The 21635-nt window shown below is 47.3% G+C and overlaps 3 protein-coding genes across 5 annotated transcripts in view; all 3 read left to right on the top strand.

Moving 5' to 3' along the window:
- Positions 1-1238: 1238 nt before the first annotated feature.
- Positions 1239-21635, top strand: part of LOC119448658 (uncharacterized) — an 89978-nt gene continuing 69581 nt past the window's right edge. The window contains exon 1 of the mRNA XM_049666450.1: positions 1239-1376. Coding sequence (XP_049522407.1) covers positions 1256-1376 — 121 coding nt within the window. The 5' untranslated portion in view covers positions 1239-1255. The remainder of the gene's footprint in view (positions 1377-21635) is intronic.
- On the top strand, positions 5291-8123 carry LOC119448659 (uncharacterized). The gene is made up of 2 exons (XM_037711888.2): positions 5291-5704; positions 7500-8123. Exon 2 carries the CDS (start codon positions 7554-7556, stop codon positions 7884-7886), a length of 333 nt encoding a protein of 110 aa, XP_037567816.2. The 5' UTR covers positions 5291-5704; positions 7500-7553; the 3' UTR covers positions 7887-8123.
- LOC119450164 (alpha-tocopherol transfer protein-like) overlaps positions 18079-21635 on the top strand; it is a 58131-nt gene continuing 54574 nt past the window's right edge. Inside the window, exon 1 of one of the 3 annotated variants that reach the window (XM_049665679.1) lies at positions 18079-18317. The gene's annotated coding sequence lies outside the window, so the exon portion shown is untranslated. Of the gene's footprint in view, positions 18480-20144; positions 20233-21635 lie in introns of those variants that run through there. The other 2 variants (XM_049665678.1, XM_049665680.1) reach the window with 2 other exon arrangements.

The following is a 21635-nucleotide window of genomic DNA, read 5'->3' as shown; positions in this document are numbered from 1 at the left end:
AAGTAACATCTCCCAGAAGTCATCAATATCCATGACGTCATTGTGCGGATATCACCTATGGCAGCACCGCTACACCATTATGAAGTTGTGGCTCGCAAGGGCATATAAAATATAGACACACCAGTTCGATTTCGTGGAACTTAGTGACACTAGTACCGAGCTAGTTGGGAAGTTGACAAAACGGAAGGAGCTGAAACCCACAGCGCAAGAGTCAGCTCATAGTAAAACGCACAAATCGACAAAGGTGAACCCGCGTTCGTCGTCATTTTCATGTTGATTGAACAAGTTGCACAATCGCAGCGTCACATTCCTTTTATTTCGCTGTAGCATGTCTGAATGAAAACTTATGATGCAATAAATCTCTCTTATTGTACATTCAAGTAAACCAACGAAATTATGATTGAAATATACGCGTATTAGCCGGCTTCAATTGAAGTAGCATGCGTTCATTAATCATTAAAAATAGTTACGACTGTTTGGAGCGGCGTGTTAGGGCGACACCGGGTAAGGATGAAAAGTCTTAACGCGTGTAGACGTTTTAAGGAGTGTATTATTGCGCCTTTTAACACAGTACACAAAAAAAAAAACTTGCACAATGAGTAGCGTTAATGCACTTAATGTCAACTGCAAAGGAATTTTGTTCCGCGTAACAAGCCTAGCTTCAGATAGTCTAGATATAAAGCAGCGATGGTTCCGAATACGAATCAATGTTTCACGAAGAGCTCGCAAAAATGAACAGTTCTGACAACAAAACTACAAAAAAGAAATAAAAAAAAAAGAAGAAAGAGAAAGCGCCGTCATTACCACTCACCGAAAATGAGAAGCAGTGCTGTTACAGTGCCTAGGCACTATAGTGCTGTGCATGGGCATGACCTCCGAGATCGGCGTGCTGAGAATCTCTGACGACGTGGTCTGGGAGTTGCGTCGCATTCGCTAATAAACGCTATCTCTCCCTCTCTCTCGTTAGCTAATAGGTACACGCCTCATCTGCTTAGATGCTATTTAAAGGCGGTTAAAAAGAAAACTACACAATTGACAGCCCTACAAAATTGCCAAGTGCTGCTTAAATAGCACATACTACTCAATGATTACAAATTTAGCCAAAGAGGTATCTCGCTACACTAGATCTTTAAATGCGCGCGTGACGATGCCCGCAGTACCCGCTGCGTTTCAACGTATACCCGGGTGCTGCGATGCCCATTGTAACCATGACGCAATGTGGCAATGTGTCAGGAGAACCACCTGCAGGTACAGAATGCTGGCGGGCACTGGGGAGCTACTGCCAGCTCACCTGGAGGAAAGAGCGCGAACGGAATTGAACGAGACGTCCCAGCGGCGAGCTGAAGCCCTCGAGGAACTGCGTGCGTTGGTCGACGGTGAGTGTCATTTACGGAGCGATTGTTCCAGATCATTGCACGACCTGTATTCTACGCGATGACCTTGCACACCACTGTTACGCCCCTGCTCTGTCCTAATTCGCTTCACCGACGGCGTCTCTGCCGCAGTGAACAGAGAAGCGCTACTGTTTGGCGCGGCCCGCGGGGTTGCGTGAGCTGTGGACAAACGTCGAACGTGTGGCGTGGGGGTTCGGTTATAGCTATAATTTGTTTTGTTTGCCTGTGATACGATGATAATTAGGGCTTCAGCGAAAAGCGGTTGTTGCTTGAAACGTTTCCTTAGAGTAATCCTGTAAGATTTACATTAAGTTTTTGTGTCATCTGAAAGACACAGGTTTGGTGTGCGTCTAAGGTTGTGTTGTCAAGTAGTTAAGTGGTGGGTTATGTATGTGTACTTACGTTTTGTGCACTCGTCTGCTGAACTGTGCATTTCTATGGGTTCTCGGACAACTTGTACTTCGTTGTGCAACCGGTGTGCATGCTTATTTCGTCACATTTTACGGCTCCATTTTGTTTGTCAAGCGACGAGTAGCCCGTGCCACCTAAAGGCGCCAACCTCTCCTATTGCAGCATGGAAATAATTAAAAAAAGAAAAAACGTTTGAATTGTGAGGCCATGGATCCAGGAAATTCTTTTCTTTCTATGAGCAAAACCTGTGTTCAGATGTGAACGACTGGTGCAAGGCTATGGGGTGGCTCACAAATTTGTTTGAAGCCTTGTCGAAGTAGAAATTAAAAAAAGACATATCCGTCATTAACACCACCTTCAATGATCTGACATTTTCGTATACGAAGTATTATAGAAAGGAGGTCATACGGGATGTATGACCGCCTTTGATTCTTAAATACGGCGGTTACAGGACAGAGAATTTTCATTAAAGTTACCACCTTGTATTAGAACAAGCTACATGTCAGCCCGTATCGTAATTGGGATACGGTTTAAAAATATTACTTACGCTTCCTTGTATTCATTTTTTCCTCCTTTCTTCTCGCGTTTAATTCTGCGTCTCAGATTTCTTCGTGTCCTACTGCAGGCGAAGCGAAGGTGCTGAAGTCGAGAACAGATCCCCTGTTCCTACTCCGCTTTCTGAGGGCCCGGAAATTCAACACACCCGCTGCGTTTCAGTTGCTGTGCAACTACTACAGAATGCGCTTCGAGAATCCTGACCTGTACCAGAATCTGTACCCTTCAAGCGCCAAGGAAGTGCTCGACCTACAGTGCCTCGGTTTTCTCGAGGACACCGACCCAGAAGGACGAAAAGTGTTCTTCCTGCGAATGGGTAAGGTAGGCCGGAGGAGACTTCTTGAAAACACTGCTGCTTGGCAAATTAGAACACAGCCGAAAAGAACATAGTATGATAAATTCGAAAAATTTTGATATGTAATTAATGTTGTCTTCAATGTAACTATGGCTTCGACTTTCTCATTATCCTCGCTCGTCAGTCTCAGCATTGTTATTATATGGAGGGTTCTCGTTCACATATAATATATATATATATATATATATATATATATATATATATATATATAAATCAGAAGCACAACTTCGCGGTTATCTTAGGTTTATTTGCCCAACAGGCTCGGTCGGTGGACCGACCTTTTTCAAGGGACCGACCTTTTCCCCTTGAACAAGGTCGGTCCACCGACCGAAACTGTTGGGTAAATAAACCTAAGATAACCGCGAAGTTGTGCTTCTGATTTTTCTAAATACGCTTGGCCCATTGAAAAATCCAGTTACTTCTATATATATATATATATATATATATATATATATATATATATATATATACGCCGTGCCGTGCGTTCGCTCCCCGTGAAAGTGCGTGAGGGACGCGCCCTTTCACGGGGAGCGAACGCACTGCGGAGAGCGAACGCGACTTCTTCCGTCGCGCGAAGGGCTGTGGCAGGACGGGAGGGAGGGAGGGAGGGGAGGCGACGTTTAACTACGGCATCAAATGCGTATCTTTCAACCAGTCGTTTTGTTTTGCCCTTTTAATGTTTCAGTCTGAGAAGATTTAACATAAAAGGCATGCGCTGCCGGGGTTTATTTTTCATGACATTTGTTTATGGGCTGTCATTCTCAAAATTCTGAGGAGCTGTGTAAACTTGGACATGTAGCAGCACTAGGAACGTGCAGAACTGTTGTAGATGGCGGCGGCGTCTTGCCCGCGTTCGCACGGAACGCGCGCGACTTTTGTGATGTGTTTATGAAGAACGTGCCAACCTTTGCCGTACACCCTTTGGCGGTGTACCGTAGCGACCATGGTCCCTGTGGTCGCTGGTCCCTGTGGTCATGGTCCCTGCGGTCACTAAATAAATGAAAACCACCGGATCATATATATTTCTCATTATTTAATAGTTCAAATAACCAATTACACAATCACATCGTGATAGTCATAATTGGAAATGCATAATTCCCACCATAGTACAACTTCCCTGGTCTTCCATCTCCACCCCAGTGGAAGGGCTCACAGTTCTTTTTCCCGAGGAATAATATGTGTGCATATACATGCGAGCCTAGCTAGATGCGGAGGCGAGAAAAAGAGACACGTAGGAAAAAAAAAAAAGAGATGATGCTGTCACTCTCGCAGGGAAGTGGAGCCCCGACGCCTGTTCCCTGGAAGCCATGTATAAGCCGTGCACGCTCGCCTGGGAGCACGCGCTCGAGGAGCCGGCGACGCAGGTGAACGGCATCGTGGCGCTGGTCGACCTCGAAGGCGGTTCGCTCAGACACGTCGGCTCCATGTCGCCCGAGCACGCCTTCAAGATTGTCTACTGCGTCCAGGTATACGTGTCGCCAACAAAGGAACTCACAAAAACACGTTACGGACTGTAGGACACAAGCGAAGGGACAAGTACACCAAACACGGCACTTGTGCCTTTGCTTGTGTCCTGTGCTAGGAACAAAAATAGCGCTGAGAAACGGGACAGGAAAGATTAAAAAAATAAAAATAAACGAAAAAAAAAACCCGAAAGGACTGCGCAAGAAGCACAGCGTTCCTGGCGCTGCTTTTGTTCCTAGCATCACGTACCAACTAGCCCAACAGCAAGTTCTCCTTGTGTCCTGTCCATAGCCCTCTTTTGCAAGTTTGATATGAATCACTGACTCACCCAAGTTCAAACTCAACAAAGGAGTTCCATATGACCAGCAGACACGACGGGTAAACAGCAGGCCGCGTACTCTGTGCCATAGGGCTATTTTGGACATTGCCTAATTTCGCCGTATTGTTGAATTCGCCATCTCGTCAGTTCTAATTGGCTCGTGAGGCTGCTACGGCCTCTCCGACTGGCTCAAAACGCCAGCATTGTGGAATTTGATAGTGTCCAGATTCCAGAGTGGCAACCCCGTTTTCACTGTGGTCCAATATACAAGCGCTCAACATGTCAAACAGGATACGTGGCGCTCTGTGTTGGAATGAAGCTGCAACAGCAATAAGTAAGCTTATCGCACCACTAAATACAACTCCTAAGACTGTGAAAATAAACGAGGAAACGATCCGCCGAAAGTTTAAAGCAATTGCAGTGTCATTACTGCCAGTTTCCCGAAACGATAACTTTACGAATAGCACCTATATGCCCTCAATACGTGGGCGCACCTGTGCCAAGCAAGAAGTTCCTCTAGTATCCCGATACGATCTACGCCGTCCTACGCAGCCACTCTTTACGCTTAGTTAGAAACAGGTGAATTAGTTCGTGCTGCTTTATTATCTTGAAAGGAGTGATGCAAGGTCGACGCGTCGAACACAATTTCTTTTTTTTTTTTTTTGCTTCTTAGTTAAGCATTATGCGAAGTGGGAGGTGATATGCGCTCAACAATTCTGCACACGTGTTACAGCTTCTGCTCCCCATGATTCTTTTATACGTCTCAATTAGGCACAGCGGCTTTGCGTACTTCTTTTTCTTTCTGTTTCAGGGTGTCCCGTGATGTAGCTCTCAAAATTTGCGTGAGTAAGTACGACAAGCGCAAAATATGCTGCAGCGTTACAGACACTGATAACGCTGATAGTGGCGCGGGCAATTTCCAACATTTGCGCATACTTATCAAGGTAGCAACGAATTTGTTATATGGGTGTATTGTACAACATTTCTAACCGGTTCACCATGAATGCCAGTCGGAGGCCGACAACAACATTAGAGTGTGTTTATGTGGAATGATGATACTCAAAGCGTTTGCTTTTTTTGCTTTTTGTACTGCAGGAATGTTACCCTATACGTCTTAAAGCGATCCACATCGTCAACCAGCCTTTGTTCTTCACAATTCTGCTGAGATTCCTGAAGCCATTTGTGAAGAATAAGTTCTTCCAGCGAGTAAGTAAGAATCACTGTGCAGCCCTTGTTTGGATACATGTGGAAGTCTGTCACCTCGCGCCAGACTTTTGGGTGCTAAGACACTTTTTAATTTTTTAATTCTCTTTGACCATTGCCGTCGGCTCACAAATCGCCGCGTCGCTGTTGTCACTGGGATCAGGCGGGGAGGGCGACGAATGATGTAGACTGAATATAATCATAAGATGGGAATCCTTACAGAGTAAAGCCCCTGCTTTGACAAATCATTCGCTCTGATATCGCAGTGAATTGTTGCCTACATTCTTCTGCTTCAGAAAGCGACGCTGCCAGATTGCAGCTGGGAACGAGCTGAGGCAAGCGGCTTTAACTAATCTGAACCATTACACTGTCTCGGAACTGATCAAAACCCTGCTGATAGCCCCTCTCCCACGCGCAAGCAAGGAAGCGGTAAGCCAGCGCCGGAGGGTGCGGGGGGGGGGGGGGGGGCGCACTTCTGCGCTGCCAACAGCCGCGATCGTCGCTCGCTCGCACCGTCTCTTATCTCCACACGGCTCTGACCTTCATGCGCTCAGTTTCCGTTGAAGCGATAGACCGCACGTACGTTCGCCGCTGCGGCGTATCCGCTTGCTGCCAGAGTTTTGACGGTCGTTGTCTGCAGTCATTCAGTGTGAGCTATTCATGTTTGTGCGCGCTCACACCACGCTTGTTCATTCAGTTAGTAATAGTCGGGCCACATTTTCCAACGCACGCTACACATGCAATGCTGCCCGGATCGGCAGTGCAGCGCTACAGATGTGTCCCTTCGCACGCGCTGCCCACGGGAAGCGCTTCTCATCAACACCACCGTTTCACACGCGCCTTCTCGTGGTCATCGAGTCTCTCTTCATGTCGGTCTACTTACGCCGCAGCACACCTGCTTACTTAATCAGCTCATGTTTACTACAATTCATATTGCTACCAAAGCCGCTCACCTTACTTCGTATGACATTGCTGTGTTGCTATCGCATTCATTGCTTCGCCCTTAGGGCGAAACTGTGACATTTTTTTTTCTTCGTTTTTAAATGGCACCGGTTCCTCCACCGCTACCCATTTAGGAATCGCTGCTGCTTGTTTATCTTGTTTTATTGTATTGATGCACCTCGTACAAAAAGAACAATGAGCATCGATATGTTCTTTTTTTTTCAGTCAATCAGTCGAGGCTGCGTGCATGGACGACATGCGCACGTTGAGAAATCAACGCATAACGTTCTACCTTTGTGTACTCACTCATTCGATCGATCAATTCACACGCTATTGGGGAAGTAGGTCATAACATAAGCCGTGATGAGCTATTTGGAAATCAATCAATCAATAAATCAATCGCTATTGTGGAGAAAGATCACAACAGATATGATAACAGTGTTGCCATGCCACGTACAAATCACGGAGTGCGCAGGGGCCACTGCCCGAGCTCCGCAAGACAAAAATCTAGCAGCAGCCTGCGTTGCTATCTTGAAACACGCGTGGCAACAGAAGCAAGTCCGCTTTATCGACGTTTGAAATCGCCCCTGCTTCCCATGCAGAGGTATGTTAGAATGTCACTGGACGAGCGTATAGATAACTGTGGCAGTCTCGACAGCAATCAATCGGCATAGCAGCTTCGAGAGCGATCGAGGCCCAAGCAGGCGCCGCTAGAAGATGTTGATTTATACACAGCTGCTTCCGCACGCTTCCGCACGCTTCCGCATATGAGAACGCCAACTGCTTTCCCCTTCCCTAAATAATGTATTTTGTTTTCTTGAACTTTTTTTTCGTGATCTCTTCCGTGCATCGCCAGCTTCACCTGCACGGAAGGAACTACGCCAGCTTGCACGAGTACCTGCCCCGCGAAATGCTGCCATGCGAGTACGGTGGACTTCGGAAGCCCCTCGACAACTCGGAGTTCGTCGACGCCCTGCTGCGGAACGAGGAAGCCTTCAAGTTACACGAGACGTTCGGATACCGGCATCGACCACAGCAACTTTCTCCAGTCATGTCCGACCGCGCGTCCACGGTGGGCAGCGGCGGATGCTTTCCCCCGCGCAACTCCCGCGTCGAGCTGGCGCAGAAGCTGTGGCGCCGCTTCGCCCATTCGCCCTTGCTTCCGGACGACGTATCCGAAGGATCGGTGCACGCCAAGACGCTGCACAAGTACCTGAAAAAGATGGAAGAGTCCAGTGGCTGAGATGCACGTTCGCGATCGAGTCGAAACACCGAGTAAGGAGAAAAAAAAAAAAGCGCTGAGGTCGTCTGGCAACAAGGCATTCAGGATGCACTATATTGCAGTCAAACCAATTTTGGTTCGGTCCATAAGCATTTTTATCTTCATCAGCCTGCTTCAAGCCCGTTGCAGGATGTCTAGCACTTTCTAGCTTCGTTCACACGAAGGCAACAGTAGCGTATATATCGCATTGCTCAGCGCGTCAGAACGCGACACCATTTACGTGTGGCACGTCATACCCCGCGCGACGGCACCCGGAATCTGCTTCCGGCGATTGCGGCTTCGCCGGTGCGTGGAGAAAAACACACGCGAGAGGACGTCTCGTTCTCGCTCTCCCTTTCGTAATGCGACTAGCCCGCATTTACATGCACTGCGGGGATCGATCTACCCTTCTCGATCTACCATCTTCTGGCGCATGAACCTGCTTCACCTTCCTATAGCTCTTTACCTCTATAGGTTCAAATTGAATGCGACGTCATATAAGTGCGATATGACGTACGACGCGTCACCGTCGAGTTCACGTAAACGTTGACTTCTGACGCTTTCAATTGCCCCTCAGAGTCCTGCGCCAATCGAACCTATCCTATACGCCTGCTTTGTGTTTCCCAATCTCCTTACGCCTCCTCAACCTATGCCGCCCTGGCTAAAAGTGCACACTGCAAACACTGGGACAACTGCTCTGCGAATGCCCAGCTTCCCCTTCCATCAAGAGCGGCGCTCGCGAAGGTCTATCGCAAAACCTCCCTTGCTCGGCGGTGGAACATAGCCTGCAGCCCTCGGGCTGCATACACGTCGAATCACAGGGTGCTTCTCCGTGCTCTGCTGACCTATGCTGACGACGCCAGCCTTACCAATGGCCTCTAACCCCATCTGCTTTCTGCGTCCACGATGCTATACCGCTGCTGCTGCTGCCTCAGCTCGCTCCCACATTTCTGTCCCCACTCCCCAGTGCAGCGCGATTGAGGTGTCCTCCTCTGAGAGACAGTTACTGCGCTGCACCTCGCCCAACCTTCCCCTCCCCAAACCAAGGATCTGTCTGTCTGAGGTGACGCCGAGTAGATATGAAGAGTGAAGCGCGCTTGTGTGGCCAGAAAAACACAACTGATCGCAGCGCCGCACGAGCAAAAGGAGAGGGATTAACGTCTTGATAAGGTGGGAGAACGGTAGTTTTACAGCGAAGCTGTTAGCCTCGCGGTGGTGGCCATTTTTTTGTGTCCTGTCCGTGAGCAAAAATTATCATCAGCAGCAATAGGTCATACCCCTTGAAGCAAGCAAAAATGCAATGGCTCATATCCCCCTCGTAATGCAGAGGCTACAAGCACTCAGCAAAGCGAAGCGAACCATGCATACATTCATTGGAATCGCGCATACAACGTACAGAACAGCGTACGTTTCAATAAAGAAAAAGCTGAAAACAAGCATCTATCATCATCAGCAATGGCGCATACCCCGTTAAGCAATGGCTCATACCCCCGTAAGGCAAAGGCTACAAGCGCTCAGCAACGTGAAGCTAACATGCATACATTCATTGAAATCACCCATACAACACACAGAACAGCATACGTTTCAATAAAGCGCAAGCTCAAAACGAGAATGCGAACCATCAATAAAGCATTGCATACCCCCTTCAGCAGTTGTAATGGTGATTTGACAACAGCTTCGCCAGACATCCACTCTCGCAGGGCCGGAATGGCGAATCATTATTATTTTTTTAAAGATTCCGCTATGGAAAAATTAGCGCAAACCGACTCGTCCTGTGCATTTGGCGAAGGGTTATTGTGGACCAAACATTCATCTCAGCGACCAAGAATTGAAGGAACGGTACGGGTTGACGACAAGTAAGGCGAAAGTGCGTTTAGGCACGCATGTTAGCTTTACTATAATTGGGGCTGTATTCACTAGCAGAGCGCTTATGCGACGTAGTAGATGGGTATTATTCCGTAGCTGGTAAGACGTGGGCAAACACTGCGCACTGACATTATGTTCGCACAACTTCAGTGAAAACCGTCGATCATGGCAGCGTCGTAATGATCTGCTGTTCGGGCTTGAAGCAACAAGCGTGGCGGTGCGAGGTATTAAATTACGCCTCCACAAACAAAACCTCCACAAACTAAGACGACCCGGACTAGAATTGTGTTTAAATAGAGTTGTATTATTATCCCGTATATATTCATATAATCAATATCTTCACACACCCGATAATATGTAGAGGGAGAGACGGAAGAAAGGGGAAGAGCAGGGAGGTTAACCAGAGGGGAAGATCCGGTTTGCTACCCTACGCTGGGGAGAGACTGCCGATCATGAATTCTGGTTCGCTTGACAGGCTATTCTACATTACCTTTGTCTTCTGCATATTAATCTTCAACCATACTCTTACACTTTCTCTGTTAAGGTTCTCAATTATTTGTTGCAATTCATCCCCAGTGTTGCTGAAGAGGAAAATGTCATCTGCAAATCGAAGGTTGTTGAAATATTCGACATTGATTCTCACTCCTAAGACTTCCCAGTCGAAAAGCTTGAAAACTTCTCAGCATGCAGTTAATAGCATTGTAGATATTGTCTCTCTATTCCTAACCCTTTCTTGATAAGTATTTTCCCACTTTTCTTCTGGAGAATCAAAATTCGACAGACACACTTAAGACTGCTTACGGGTGGGAATGCGAAATCATTATAGTCGCTTTGGTGGAACATTTTTACAGCGAAGCTGTTAAGGGCTCAGTCACCGATGATCGTGTCCGCGTGTAGAAAAATAACTCTCATTGGCCGTATGCTGTATGTGCGAGTGAAAGCGCGCGAGGGACGCGCGCTTTCACGGGGAGCGAACGCACGGCGGAGAGCAAACGCGACTTCTTCCGTCGCGTGAAAGGCCGTGGGGGGGGGGGGGGGGAGGGGAGCGACACCAGCAACGCGCAGAACTGTTGTCGACGGCGGCGGCGTTTTGCCAGCGTTCGCACCGAACGCTCGCGGCGTTGGTGACGTGTTTATCAAGAACGTGCCAACCTTTTCCGTACACCCTATGGCGGTGTACCGTAGCGACCATAAGGTCATGGTCCCTGTGGTCACTAAATAAATGAAAACCACCGGATAATAAATATTTCTCATTCTTTCATAGTTCGAATAACCACGCACCATCACATCTTAATAGTCATAATTGGAAATGCATAATTTCCATCATAGTACAGCTTCACTGGTCTTCTATCTCCACGCCAGTGGAAGGGCTGACAGTTTTTTTCCCCCGCCCGTTCCTTGTCCGGGCAAGCTCTCGCCTGCGTTCTAACTGCGCCTCGGTAAAGTCAAATCAAAAGGCGCAAAGCCTCTCAATGCGCTCGAACTCCTCGCGCATAAGCGAGAGAGCGAGAGAGATAAAGACAAAGAGAAGGTGAGCGTCATTTCCTTCTTTTGATCACTCTTTCTCTCTCTCTCGCGTGCCCGCGAGGAGTTCATAACTCGAAGGACCGTTCAACGGCGATCAATTGGACAAAAAAGTCGCACAAATTGCCACATAAGCATCTGTTGCGACAGCAAATTAGTGGACAGCTTGCAAAGTAAAGATAGCAGTTTTATCGGCCGTATAAACTTGTAAACATAGGCATACTGACTAAATTAACAAGGATATGGTGGCACGCGCGCACAAGCAAACATGAACGCATCTCACTCGATGACCGCGGAAACTGGCTGTCAAGACGCTGGAGTGAGTCAGCGCAGCAGGAGCAGCGAGCGAATTGAACTTCGTGCCGGCGCTCGCATCAACGCGATCTTAGCCGCGAGAACGCAGGAAGGGCGGACTCTTCCAACGCCGCAGATGGCTTTCAAAATGGCGTTCTGCGCCGCGCGGGCTGGCGCTCGCGGCGCAGAACGCCCCGGCACCTCACGGAACCTCACGGCAACGGTGACGGCGACGACGAAAGTGACGACAACGACTGCGGAATTTTGCCTAGATTGTCCATATAATGGCTATCGCAAGGATCTTTAACGCGACAGCGTTAAGGGCCACGTGTCGCAGAAAATCTGGTGTCGGCGTCGGCGGGGCTTTCCGTGAGCGAAAATTTCCACACACACACACACACACACACACACACACACACACACACACACACACACACACACACACACACACACACACACACACACACACACACATATATATATATATATATAGGGTATATGTATATGCCACGCCTTGCTATGTGAGATGAGGTATATGCGGGTTATACTGCCACACCATTCTATTACTAAAGTTGCTCATACCTTATCTTACATTCTTGACGAAGTTATTCCGCGGAATTTTGAGAATAACAGTCCACAAACAAATACCATGAAACAAAACACCGACAGCGCATGCCTTTTATGTGAAATCTTGTCAGAATGAAATATTAAAAGTGCGAAACAATAACGGAAACCTGAAAATGATGTAATTTTTTTTGGCACGGCTGTGCACAGCCTCCGGGATCGGCCCACACAAGGGGCCGCGTTGGTAACGGAAAGCTCCTCGCCTTCGTGCATATAGCGTTCGCCGCCAGCGTTTCTCGGTAAACATGACGATTACATAAGCTGCAGTTGCCTGGAAGCGTGAGAAGCAGTCAGGGAACTTTGAATGCTATCCCGTTCCTCTCTTAAAGGCGAAGCTTCCAAATGCTTTTGAGGCGAAAGCCTTATATGCCCAATGAAGCGAAAAATCTGGCGAGCAGAAAACTCACGTGACCAAGTGATGACGTCACGTTCCCGGCGCTGGACCTGCTTTGAATTGTGCTCGCACTGCGAAATCCAACGCGGAACAGCCACAGCGTCGGACGGATGCCGTGGCCCACACGCAATAAACCGACCTGGCCCACTCCCAAGATTGAATTAAGGTGGATTAAATTAGATTAAGGTAGATTAAAGTGGATTAAGGTGGATAAAGGTTGGCGCAAATTAGAGCAGGGTGGATTAAGGTGGAGTTTTAATTTAAAGTGACAACTTAGACAAGTTCTAATGCTTTCGCTTTCAAATCAGGTAAGAATACTTAAGTGACTGTCAACTTTTTTCGACTACAGCGTTCGTGCTTGCAGTGATGGGCATAGCTAGCTTGCTTAATTATCTTAAGAGCGGTTTCAGCTTCGTGAATGCGCTTTTTTCGTAAGATTCTTCTGAGGCCAACATTTATGCGTAAGCTCGATTAATGAATTTCACCCCAAGGTCCCGGCATGTTTTCGGGTTAGGTTCAAAGCTATAACAAGACGAAATTCGACAACGGCGAATTGTGCAACGACGTACGTCTCAGCCTACTTTGCTTTATAGCACTTAAAGGGACTCTCAACCGCTCGGAACATGTCTTTGGATTGTAGTGGGAATGAGAAGCTTTTATCTCATGCTTGTATGCTGCAAACAAGGAATTACATTTTTATTGAGTTCTGAAACTGCTGGAAGTGGTGCAAAAATGACATCCGGCGTCGCCCGACGATGAAACAGTGCAACCAATCCGTGTACAATCACGTAACCAAAAAGCCGCACGGGGAGAAGTATGTTGCTTGTACACAATATTGGCTGACCTCAAATTGTATGTCATGATCTTCTGCTAACTTCTTTATTTCTTTTTTTTTTGCGTAAAACAGTAATTTTTTTTTTTCGTTTCTGGCTAGCCTGTATTGAAAAGTGGCGCCGCCTTGTGCAAACGAGTGGAGTCACGGTGACCAGAGTGGTGCAAGGATGCATGGCCTGCGAGATTGACATCGCGTTCAGTAATCAATGTTGTCTGCGTCTATACATAGTTTTAGGCTGACACTACACAGATTGAAAAATTCTGTTTTAGAAATTTCCACTCGCTTTAGAGTGAAACTACTGCATATATGGGCACTTCGAAGGGTGGGCTTTCTATTGAGCTACGAGATAGAGGTCCTTAAAAAAAAGGTAGACAATCCCTTTAAACTGTGCATTCACTGTGAACCTAGTTACCGGGCCTTAAATGCCTTCATTTATGTTTTAAACTTGATTTTTTTTTTCAGTATAGCTGCCCGTTATGTACATTGCCTCTCTCCTATCATCCTATTTCTTGTGCCTTTTCCTTTTCCACGTGCAAACCAGATTTTTCTGGATAGCCTCCCTGTTATTTGTTTGTTTCTCTCTCTCCCTCGGTTGTCATAGTTAGCCATCCTATTCCTTATCATACCCAAGAATTTTTTACGCTGCCCCTTACACAATCCGTTGAAGTTCGCCGCTTGCACCGGCGTAACCTAATGGGCAGAATTGATATATATATATATATATATATATATATATATATATATATATATATATATATGTATGTATACACGCGTACATTGTCACATCATCCACCGAACCACTAGCGCGTATAACATCCGCAGACGAACGGGCTGGCGGCGCGTTTCAACCGTACTCTTGGCGACATGCTCGCCATGTACCTCACGTCCGACCATTTCAACTGGGACGCTGTGCTTCCGTTCGTCGTCATCATCATCATGAGCAGCCTAAATTTATGTCCACTGCAGAACGAAGGCCTCTCCCTGCGATCTCCAATTACCCTTGTCTTGCGCTAGCTGATTCCAACTTGCGCCTGCGAATTTCCTAACTTCATCACTCCACATAGTTTTCTGCCGTTCGTCACGTTCACCTATAATACTGCCTCTCAAACCACAACTGGTTTTTCTCCATCTTTCTTACTATACGGCAGCGAACCTTGCTGTACTCTCGACACAATTCTACCCTACCAGCCTGCCTGATTAATCTGGATGTGTTCCTCTATCTCAAGCTGCGCAGCATGCTGAAGATTCAAGGTGTTCTTTGGCAGAGTACGCAAGGAGCGAGATGTTGAACTCTGTGCGGCAGTTAGAACAGGACCCGTGCGTAAAGCGCTGTTGATGCGCCTGACTGACTGGCACTTCTTCAATATGCTGGAGATGCGCCTGGCTAACCGTCTCTTCGTCTTCGTTACAATATAATATTTCAAAAGATCCACTCAGTTTAAGCAAGTTTCGAATGACAACCTCGAGAGGGTACTTCATTTTAATAATATGCACATTTGCGGCACTTACTCGGCACTTAGTGCTGCGTTATAGCAGTACGCGGCGCTTAGTGCCAAATTAATGCCATAAATGCGTATGGTATTACAAGGAAGTACACAACGACGTTGCTAGCAAAAAGTTGTTGAAACTCGGCAGACGTATTGAAATATAACATTTGAAAATTCTGCCCGTTGAGTTACACTAGTGTATTGTGGTGAAGTTCAACCGACGTTAGCCACATAAGGTGGTGACGGACGCCTGGTGGTATTGGAGCACATTGACTTTCCTCTCTTCCCCTGCGGCCCCTCCCCTTTCAGAAAAAGGAAAATAAACATTAATTAATTAATAATTCAGTAAAGTGATCAAGGGGCAGTGTCCAAAATTTCTAGACATGGTGCTTCAGACCAACGCCTCTGCCTTATCATTAAACTTTTCTCTCTCACTCTCTAAATTGCACGAGACCAGGGCTTGGTTGAAAGGCAAGCATTATTAACGAATTACTTAGTTCCAACTACTTGTAAATTTCACTTTTGGTGACTGTTGAATAATTATTTGTTCGAACCTTACGTAGGGGGCCCAGGGAAAAGACGCAAAATGTAGAAGTGAGGTTGGTGGTACAATTGTGGTACTACGTTGGCTTCTACAGTATAGCTAAATGGTGAAGCTGTCCTATCGGGTACGTATTGAAACCATACTCTCGATGACTTTCGGACATGTCGCTTTTAGTAAACTTTGTTTGCTTCAGCCATCGACCGGATGACCGACCGTCGCTCCAATGAGTCGACCTTGGAGTCGACGCGCTGTGAATGGAATCTCCGAAGGGGGATCGACCGAGCATGCGGGCATCAGCCGAACCTTTGAAACTGCGTGGCAAGATTGGGAGGGTGTTTACAATGTTCTGCGGCGACATCAGTGGCACTGAGAGAGAGAGAGAGAAAGAGAGAGAGAGGAGAGAACTTTTTATCAAAAGGAAAGAGCTTGGCATGAGGTAATATTGTCTAGCCTGCCACTCTGCTCAAAGGAGAGAGGAAGAGGAAAAAGAGAGGGGGTATCAGTGGCACTTAGTATGCTTGAATGCTCCCGGTGTAAAGTAACTGCGCAGAGCTGCCGGTTAGAGCGCGTGGTTGTGAGAACTATATGTGACTACATCGAACGCGCGAGCGCTTTTAAATGTCCAATAACAGAAGCGTAGCTATTAAAGTAACACCTATTGCTGGGCTGGTGGGTTCGCACTGATGAAGGAATGAATACGCGAGCTTCGCATGCTATGCGAAAGAAGGCATCGGTGAGTATACTGACGCCGTTTTCACCTAGGCGTATCCGATGTTGCAATTATGCCACAGTATGCACTATGCGTTCTGTACACAAGACGCGGCTAACGGTTAGCGATGTGTTTGACGTCCGCTATTTGGCCTCGGTCGCCCTTTGCCTTTTGAATTTTGGGCTGCTTCGCACTGCTCGTAGCTCCTCCCTCCACCTCGTGCGACGTTCGCATCGCGCTTCGTCCCGCACATCTCTGCATGTGGCAATGCTATACAGCTTCCAGACGCGCAGTGCACACGGAGTTTTAGGCCGATCCTTAAGTGTGTGCAATATTTCGCGCTGTAGGCGACAACTGCCCACTTTTCCACTGCTACTATATCCCTGTGCTATAGATGTCACCGGTCAGACAAAGAAGTACACATTTTGACGACGACCGTGTGGAATGAAAACGGGAATACGCCAGACCTGCGCCAGACCTGCGTATTTTCTCTGTGCACAGTCGCCGTAGTGTTGCACCAAATGCTCTTTCTCAAGATCACTATAGAGTTCTCCAGTATGCGTATACGACACGTGTGTCTACCAGAGGTCGATTTTCTAATGATCTGAGTGCATGATGCACGCCCTGCCAAAAGAGAAGGGGGGGGGGGGGTTGTTTCTACAAGCAGCATCATTTGATTCTATAGACAAAACGCTGTGCTCACCACTCTCGCTGCCGCATAGTGGTCACAAGCGAGCCAGAAAACCAGTGTGCTCGAGTTCCTGTGACACGGTGACTCCAAATCGCGCCTGCTCGCCCACTATAACTATGCACTGTACTTCATTTACAAAGTGAAATTACGCTTAAAATAAAAAAAAAAGAAAGCACCGCCCAAGCACTCCGTACAGATGGTTAACCAGCGAAGCTGAAACGTGCCGTCCCGGGGTTTATGACTGGGTTAACCCCGATATGGTACATTAAAGTATTTCTCCATTATTGGCTAGGTCTATGTGTTTCTTAATGTGGTTACACACACCTTCGGCTGCGACGGAGAAACCGACGTCACTGACGGTATGCAGGCAGTCCGCCGTTGTCGCTTGCGTTCGATGTCTCGAGTTTGCGCGGCGGTGTGGTTAGCTACATTCGCCCGCCATTGCTGTTTGCGATTCTTCGAAATTAAATTGCTTCAAAATTAAATCTGTCCGTCACGCAAGACAATGAATGGCTCATACCTGCTTAAGCAATGGCTCATACTCCCGTAAACGCGGCCTCCCCATTACGACGACAGAAGAGAAGCGAAATTCTGCGCTGGAATGATGAGCGGCAACGCAGCCGGCTGTGGAAGAAGACGACGACGACGAACGCTGGACCAGTGGCACGAGCGCGTGCCAAGCACGAGCGCAACCCGAGGGGCGCCAACGAGCCAGCTGCGGAAGACGACGACACTCGAGCCAGTGCCGATGATGATAGTTTTCTGTACACAGGCGATGGACAGACGCTTTTTTCGTTTCGCCTAGCCATATTAAGATTCGCTTTAATAAATATGAGTAGGCACTGCAACGTAGCCGTCACGGGAAAATACGCGCTTGCACCCGCTAACTCAGAAAAGGAATTATCGAATTAAGGACGCGCTCCGAAGGGTTGCTGCTTTTCGATATATCGCGTCTTGTTGTCGCGATCGCCGTTTCGCCCGAAGCAATATACAACACACATCAGGCGTGACGTTCGACTCGCTCTCATCGACCCTCGCGGCTCGATAAGCGCCTGCAAAACTTTACGAAAGCATCAGGCGGTCAACCTTGGACGACGTCGGCACGTTGAGCTAGCCGCCCCAAGCGAAAGGAAAACAACACAACCCGAGGGTCACGTGAGAGCCGTACTCCAAGGCCGCCAGCTGCCACTCGGGGTCGCAAGCGCGTTCTCATAGCAGACGACGACCGGAAGGGGCTCCCACCGGCAATGCAGTCGTCGATTTTCTTTTGCAGCAGTAACGTCCTTCGAGCATTCGCGCACCGCATCTGTAACTTCGCTACGGAGACAAAGCTATCACCACGCTTAGCTTGAATATCGAGGCGTTGAACTCGTGGGAGAGGACCAATGCGATTTCGCTCTTTCCTGAAACGCTGCCGTGTCGTCAGCCCATGCGGCTCGCTAGTCGTGGTAAACACAGCCTCGGTGGTAGGTCTTCGTCTGGTTCGAGAAGTGTCGGAAGAGTTCCTGCACTACGTTCCGTGGCATATCGTCGCCGCTGCCATTGTAGCATAAAGAAATGAACCTGCCGTGACCAGCGAGGATTGTGAATACAAGGCACAGCAATACGTAAGTAATATCGCCCTCATGCGACAATGCGTTTTTGGGAAATATGAAGTTCCCAAGCCACGTGTAATAGGAAATGGACTGTAGCAAAGTGAATAATTGCACGAGTTGGTCAAAGTTCACTTTCAAAACAGCGCAAAGGGATGAAAGACAACGGGAAGAAGAACAGGTTGACAGGCGCTGACTGAGACTTTAATAGGGGGCAAAAAAAAAAAAGGACAGTGAACAAATTTACAAAAAGGCCAACTTGTGCACAGCTATAGGTGCACTAGAGAGAGGATAGGAAAAAAAAAAAAAAACTGACTGCAATGCAAAGGCATTACTCTGGCGCAAAGGTCTGCACACACGTTGCGTGCCGCATCTGTTCCTGCGCAGGTTTAGGCGTACAGCCGTCAATGTATGAAATGCGATAATGCGAGCATTTTACACATTCTGCATCGACATAATATCAACGAAACACCTCCACAATAAATGGTGTGTTCTTATTGGTAGAAGATCGCTCCGCACATGCAGTTGCGAATATTTATTCCAACCGATACTGCATGAAACAGCGGAAAAATTACTGCGCATAATATTGTGCCAACACGGATGCTGTACAATACCAGAAAGAACATGAGCCTGAAGAAGTGTGATTGGCCGACGCGCTGTATTCGCTGACGATCGGCAGCTGATCTATAAAACAACAACGAGCTAAAACAACTTAAACTGATCCAGTGGTAAAAAAGCGAGAGGCAGGGTAGGAAATAAAAGAAAAAATGTGGTTGATCCCTCTTATATAGGAATCGGTATAGAACACGAAAGTGAAACGTGTCTTCACAGAAGTAGTGTAATGTTTATTGCACATTGATATATAATGTCTATTGGTGTTTTGTGGCTAAAGCGCCCTTAGGCGTTGATGCACCCACGCTGACGCCTGGTGGCACGTCTCCTCCATCACGACTACCAACGTCGATGACCATGAGCAACCGTCGTGCATATGGAAGCTGCACTACGCTGCACACGCTAGCACAACGCGAAAGACGAAGCACGTAACTGACACACTAATACAACGCGCAAGACAAAGCACGTAACTGAATCGTCACCGAGTCAAATCAGCGCGTACAGCGCGTCGTAATTGCAGCCTCCGCGATCAACTTCAGAAACATTTTCAGAGCTAATTGCGGAGGCCACGCTCCGCTGTGCTGAGTACGGTGAACGCCACCTGGCGTTGGTAGTGCTTCTTGATGCCAGCGTCCCTTCGAATGCTGGCATCGAGGCGTCGTATTGCTGAGACCACCGAAGCGTTCACTGTCGGTGCGCGTTAGTGTCATAATGCAGTACTTCTCTTTTCTGCTCGTAGGCGGCGGCACCGCCCCGAGCAAGAGCGCGGGTACACGGAGGAGTGTTAGATATATAAGGCGCGTCTGTGTAGCTCTCTGCAAATGCGTTTGTGGCGCAATGGTTTAAACGCTCGGCGATCTATCGTCGCGGACCGAGAGGTCGTGGGTTCGATTTCCAGATTTTGCATGTTTGTGGAACTTTTTCTTCTGGTTTCTTTCTTTGTATTATGTTCGTGTACATTGTAAGCTGACGTATTTCCGTGACGGAAATACGTCAGTGAAGTCTTGGTGGACCCCGGCATAAAACACTTTCGTGTTAAAAGCTGTGCCTTTCCAATTTATCGCCGTGGACGCCATGTACATGAAGTAGCCTTGAGATCCATAGCACACTGGTGACCGCATGGCGTGCTCGAACAACGACTTGGCGTAAACCACTGGTAAATATACATTTATCGCTTTTTACTTGCCTGAAATGTTGAAGTGCCCGAGCGCCCTTAAATTCTACAAGCTGTGTGTTTCGCACAAAATACCCTTTTAGCAACGTGAAATTAATGAAAGGGTGCACTAAGGGTGCTGTGCTAACGAGTGCACGCGTTCGCGAAATTTTCGAAGCAATAAGGGTGAAAAATGTGTGTCTTGACATCTACTGCACCCTCGAGTGTGTTATTTTCCTGGGTGTGTACTAACTGCGTTCTTGCTGGGCTTCCAAGCCGTTTGCCTCGGGAATGTGACTCCCTAATAGGCATAGCTGTCTATTTCTCTCTCTCTCTCTGTGTGCATGTGTGTTTTCGTATCAAATAATAATAATAATAATAATAATAATAATAATAATAATAATAATAATAATAATAATAATAATAATAATAATATCTACCTATTTAATGTTGCGATTTATGCTAACTTCAATCATGTTACATTGGCGCAATACTTCGCTGTTTGCGTCACTGGCCCAATGCGATACGTTGTAAAAGTCTTTCTGTTCCCGTTTTCTAAACGAAATTAAACTCGCTGTACCTTACGTGCACGAGACTAACGGGTAAATTTGAGCGTACGAATCATAAGTGCTCTCACCAAAAGAAAGAAGACAAAAAGTGTGCTTTGACACAATTGCGTTTGCCCTTCGTGAATGGCCAGCATGTCATGGTCATCGCCCGCGTGGGCCAATCGCCGAGACAAGTGATAATAGAAACAACAGAATGCAAAGACAGGAACCGCTGTTAGCTTTTATCGCTGCCCACAAAAGCGAGAAATGAGGTTCTGTCAAATGCAACAAACAACTGCGTTTTGTTTTGTTGTAATTTTCTTTCTTATCATCAGTCGTCGACACCTGGTATTCTTTTGGGAAAATCCCGCGGCGCTCGAGATAAGGACACTAAAAGGCGGCGCACGCAGCACTGGCCTGACAACAGCGACTGAATGGCCAGAGGAAATGTTGTATGATCCTGCCTTGGAGTGGAACTACTGTACGCGCAAGTTTCTTACATGACGTTAAAGCGACAGTGATGCTTGACTCGGCTTGACTTGAGCGTACGCATGTACGTGCATGGCTTGGACATTGGCTGCGAAAACACGTGAAACTAAGCCTATACAACTCCTGGTTCTTACGCATAATACACAATTCGTTGCTGTTTAGCCAAAAAGCGCAATTAAGTAAACTAAAATTTAAAGAAAGGCGACAAAAAGCGGCGAACAGTGAATGAGAACCTACTTTCCTTCCGAATTAAGCGACCCGCAGCTAGATGGTACCCGTTAACACTTGATACTGCTCACAAAAGCGAAAAATGAGGTTCTGGCGTTTTTTTTTGTTTTTACTTAGTTTCTTATCATCACCTTGGCTCGA

The sequence above is a fragment of the Dermacentor silvarum genome, chromosome 4 (assembly GCF_013339745.2).
Source record: "Dermacentor silvarum isolate Dsil-2018 chromosome 4, BIME_Dsil_1.4, whole genome shotgun sequence".
NCBI lineage: Eukaryota > Metazoa > Arthropoda > Arachnida > Ixodida > Ixodidae > Dermacentor > Dermacentor silvarum.
This window is presented reverse-complemented; position numbering and strand designations above follow the sequence as displayed.

What these genes read in the sequence shown, in the direction of transcription:
- LOC119448659 (XM_037711888.2), top strand. Translation starts at nt 7,554, where the DNA reads ATGCTGCCATGCGAGTACGGTGGACTTCGGAAGCCCCTCGACAACTCG.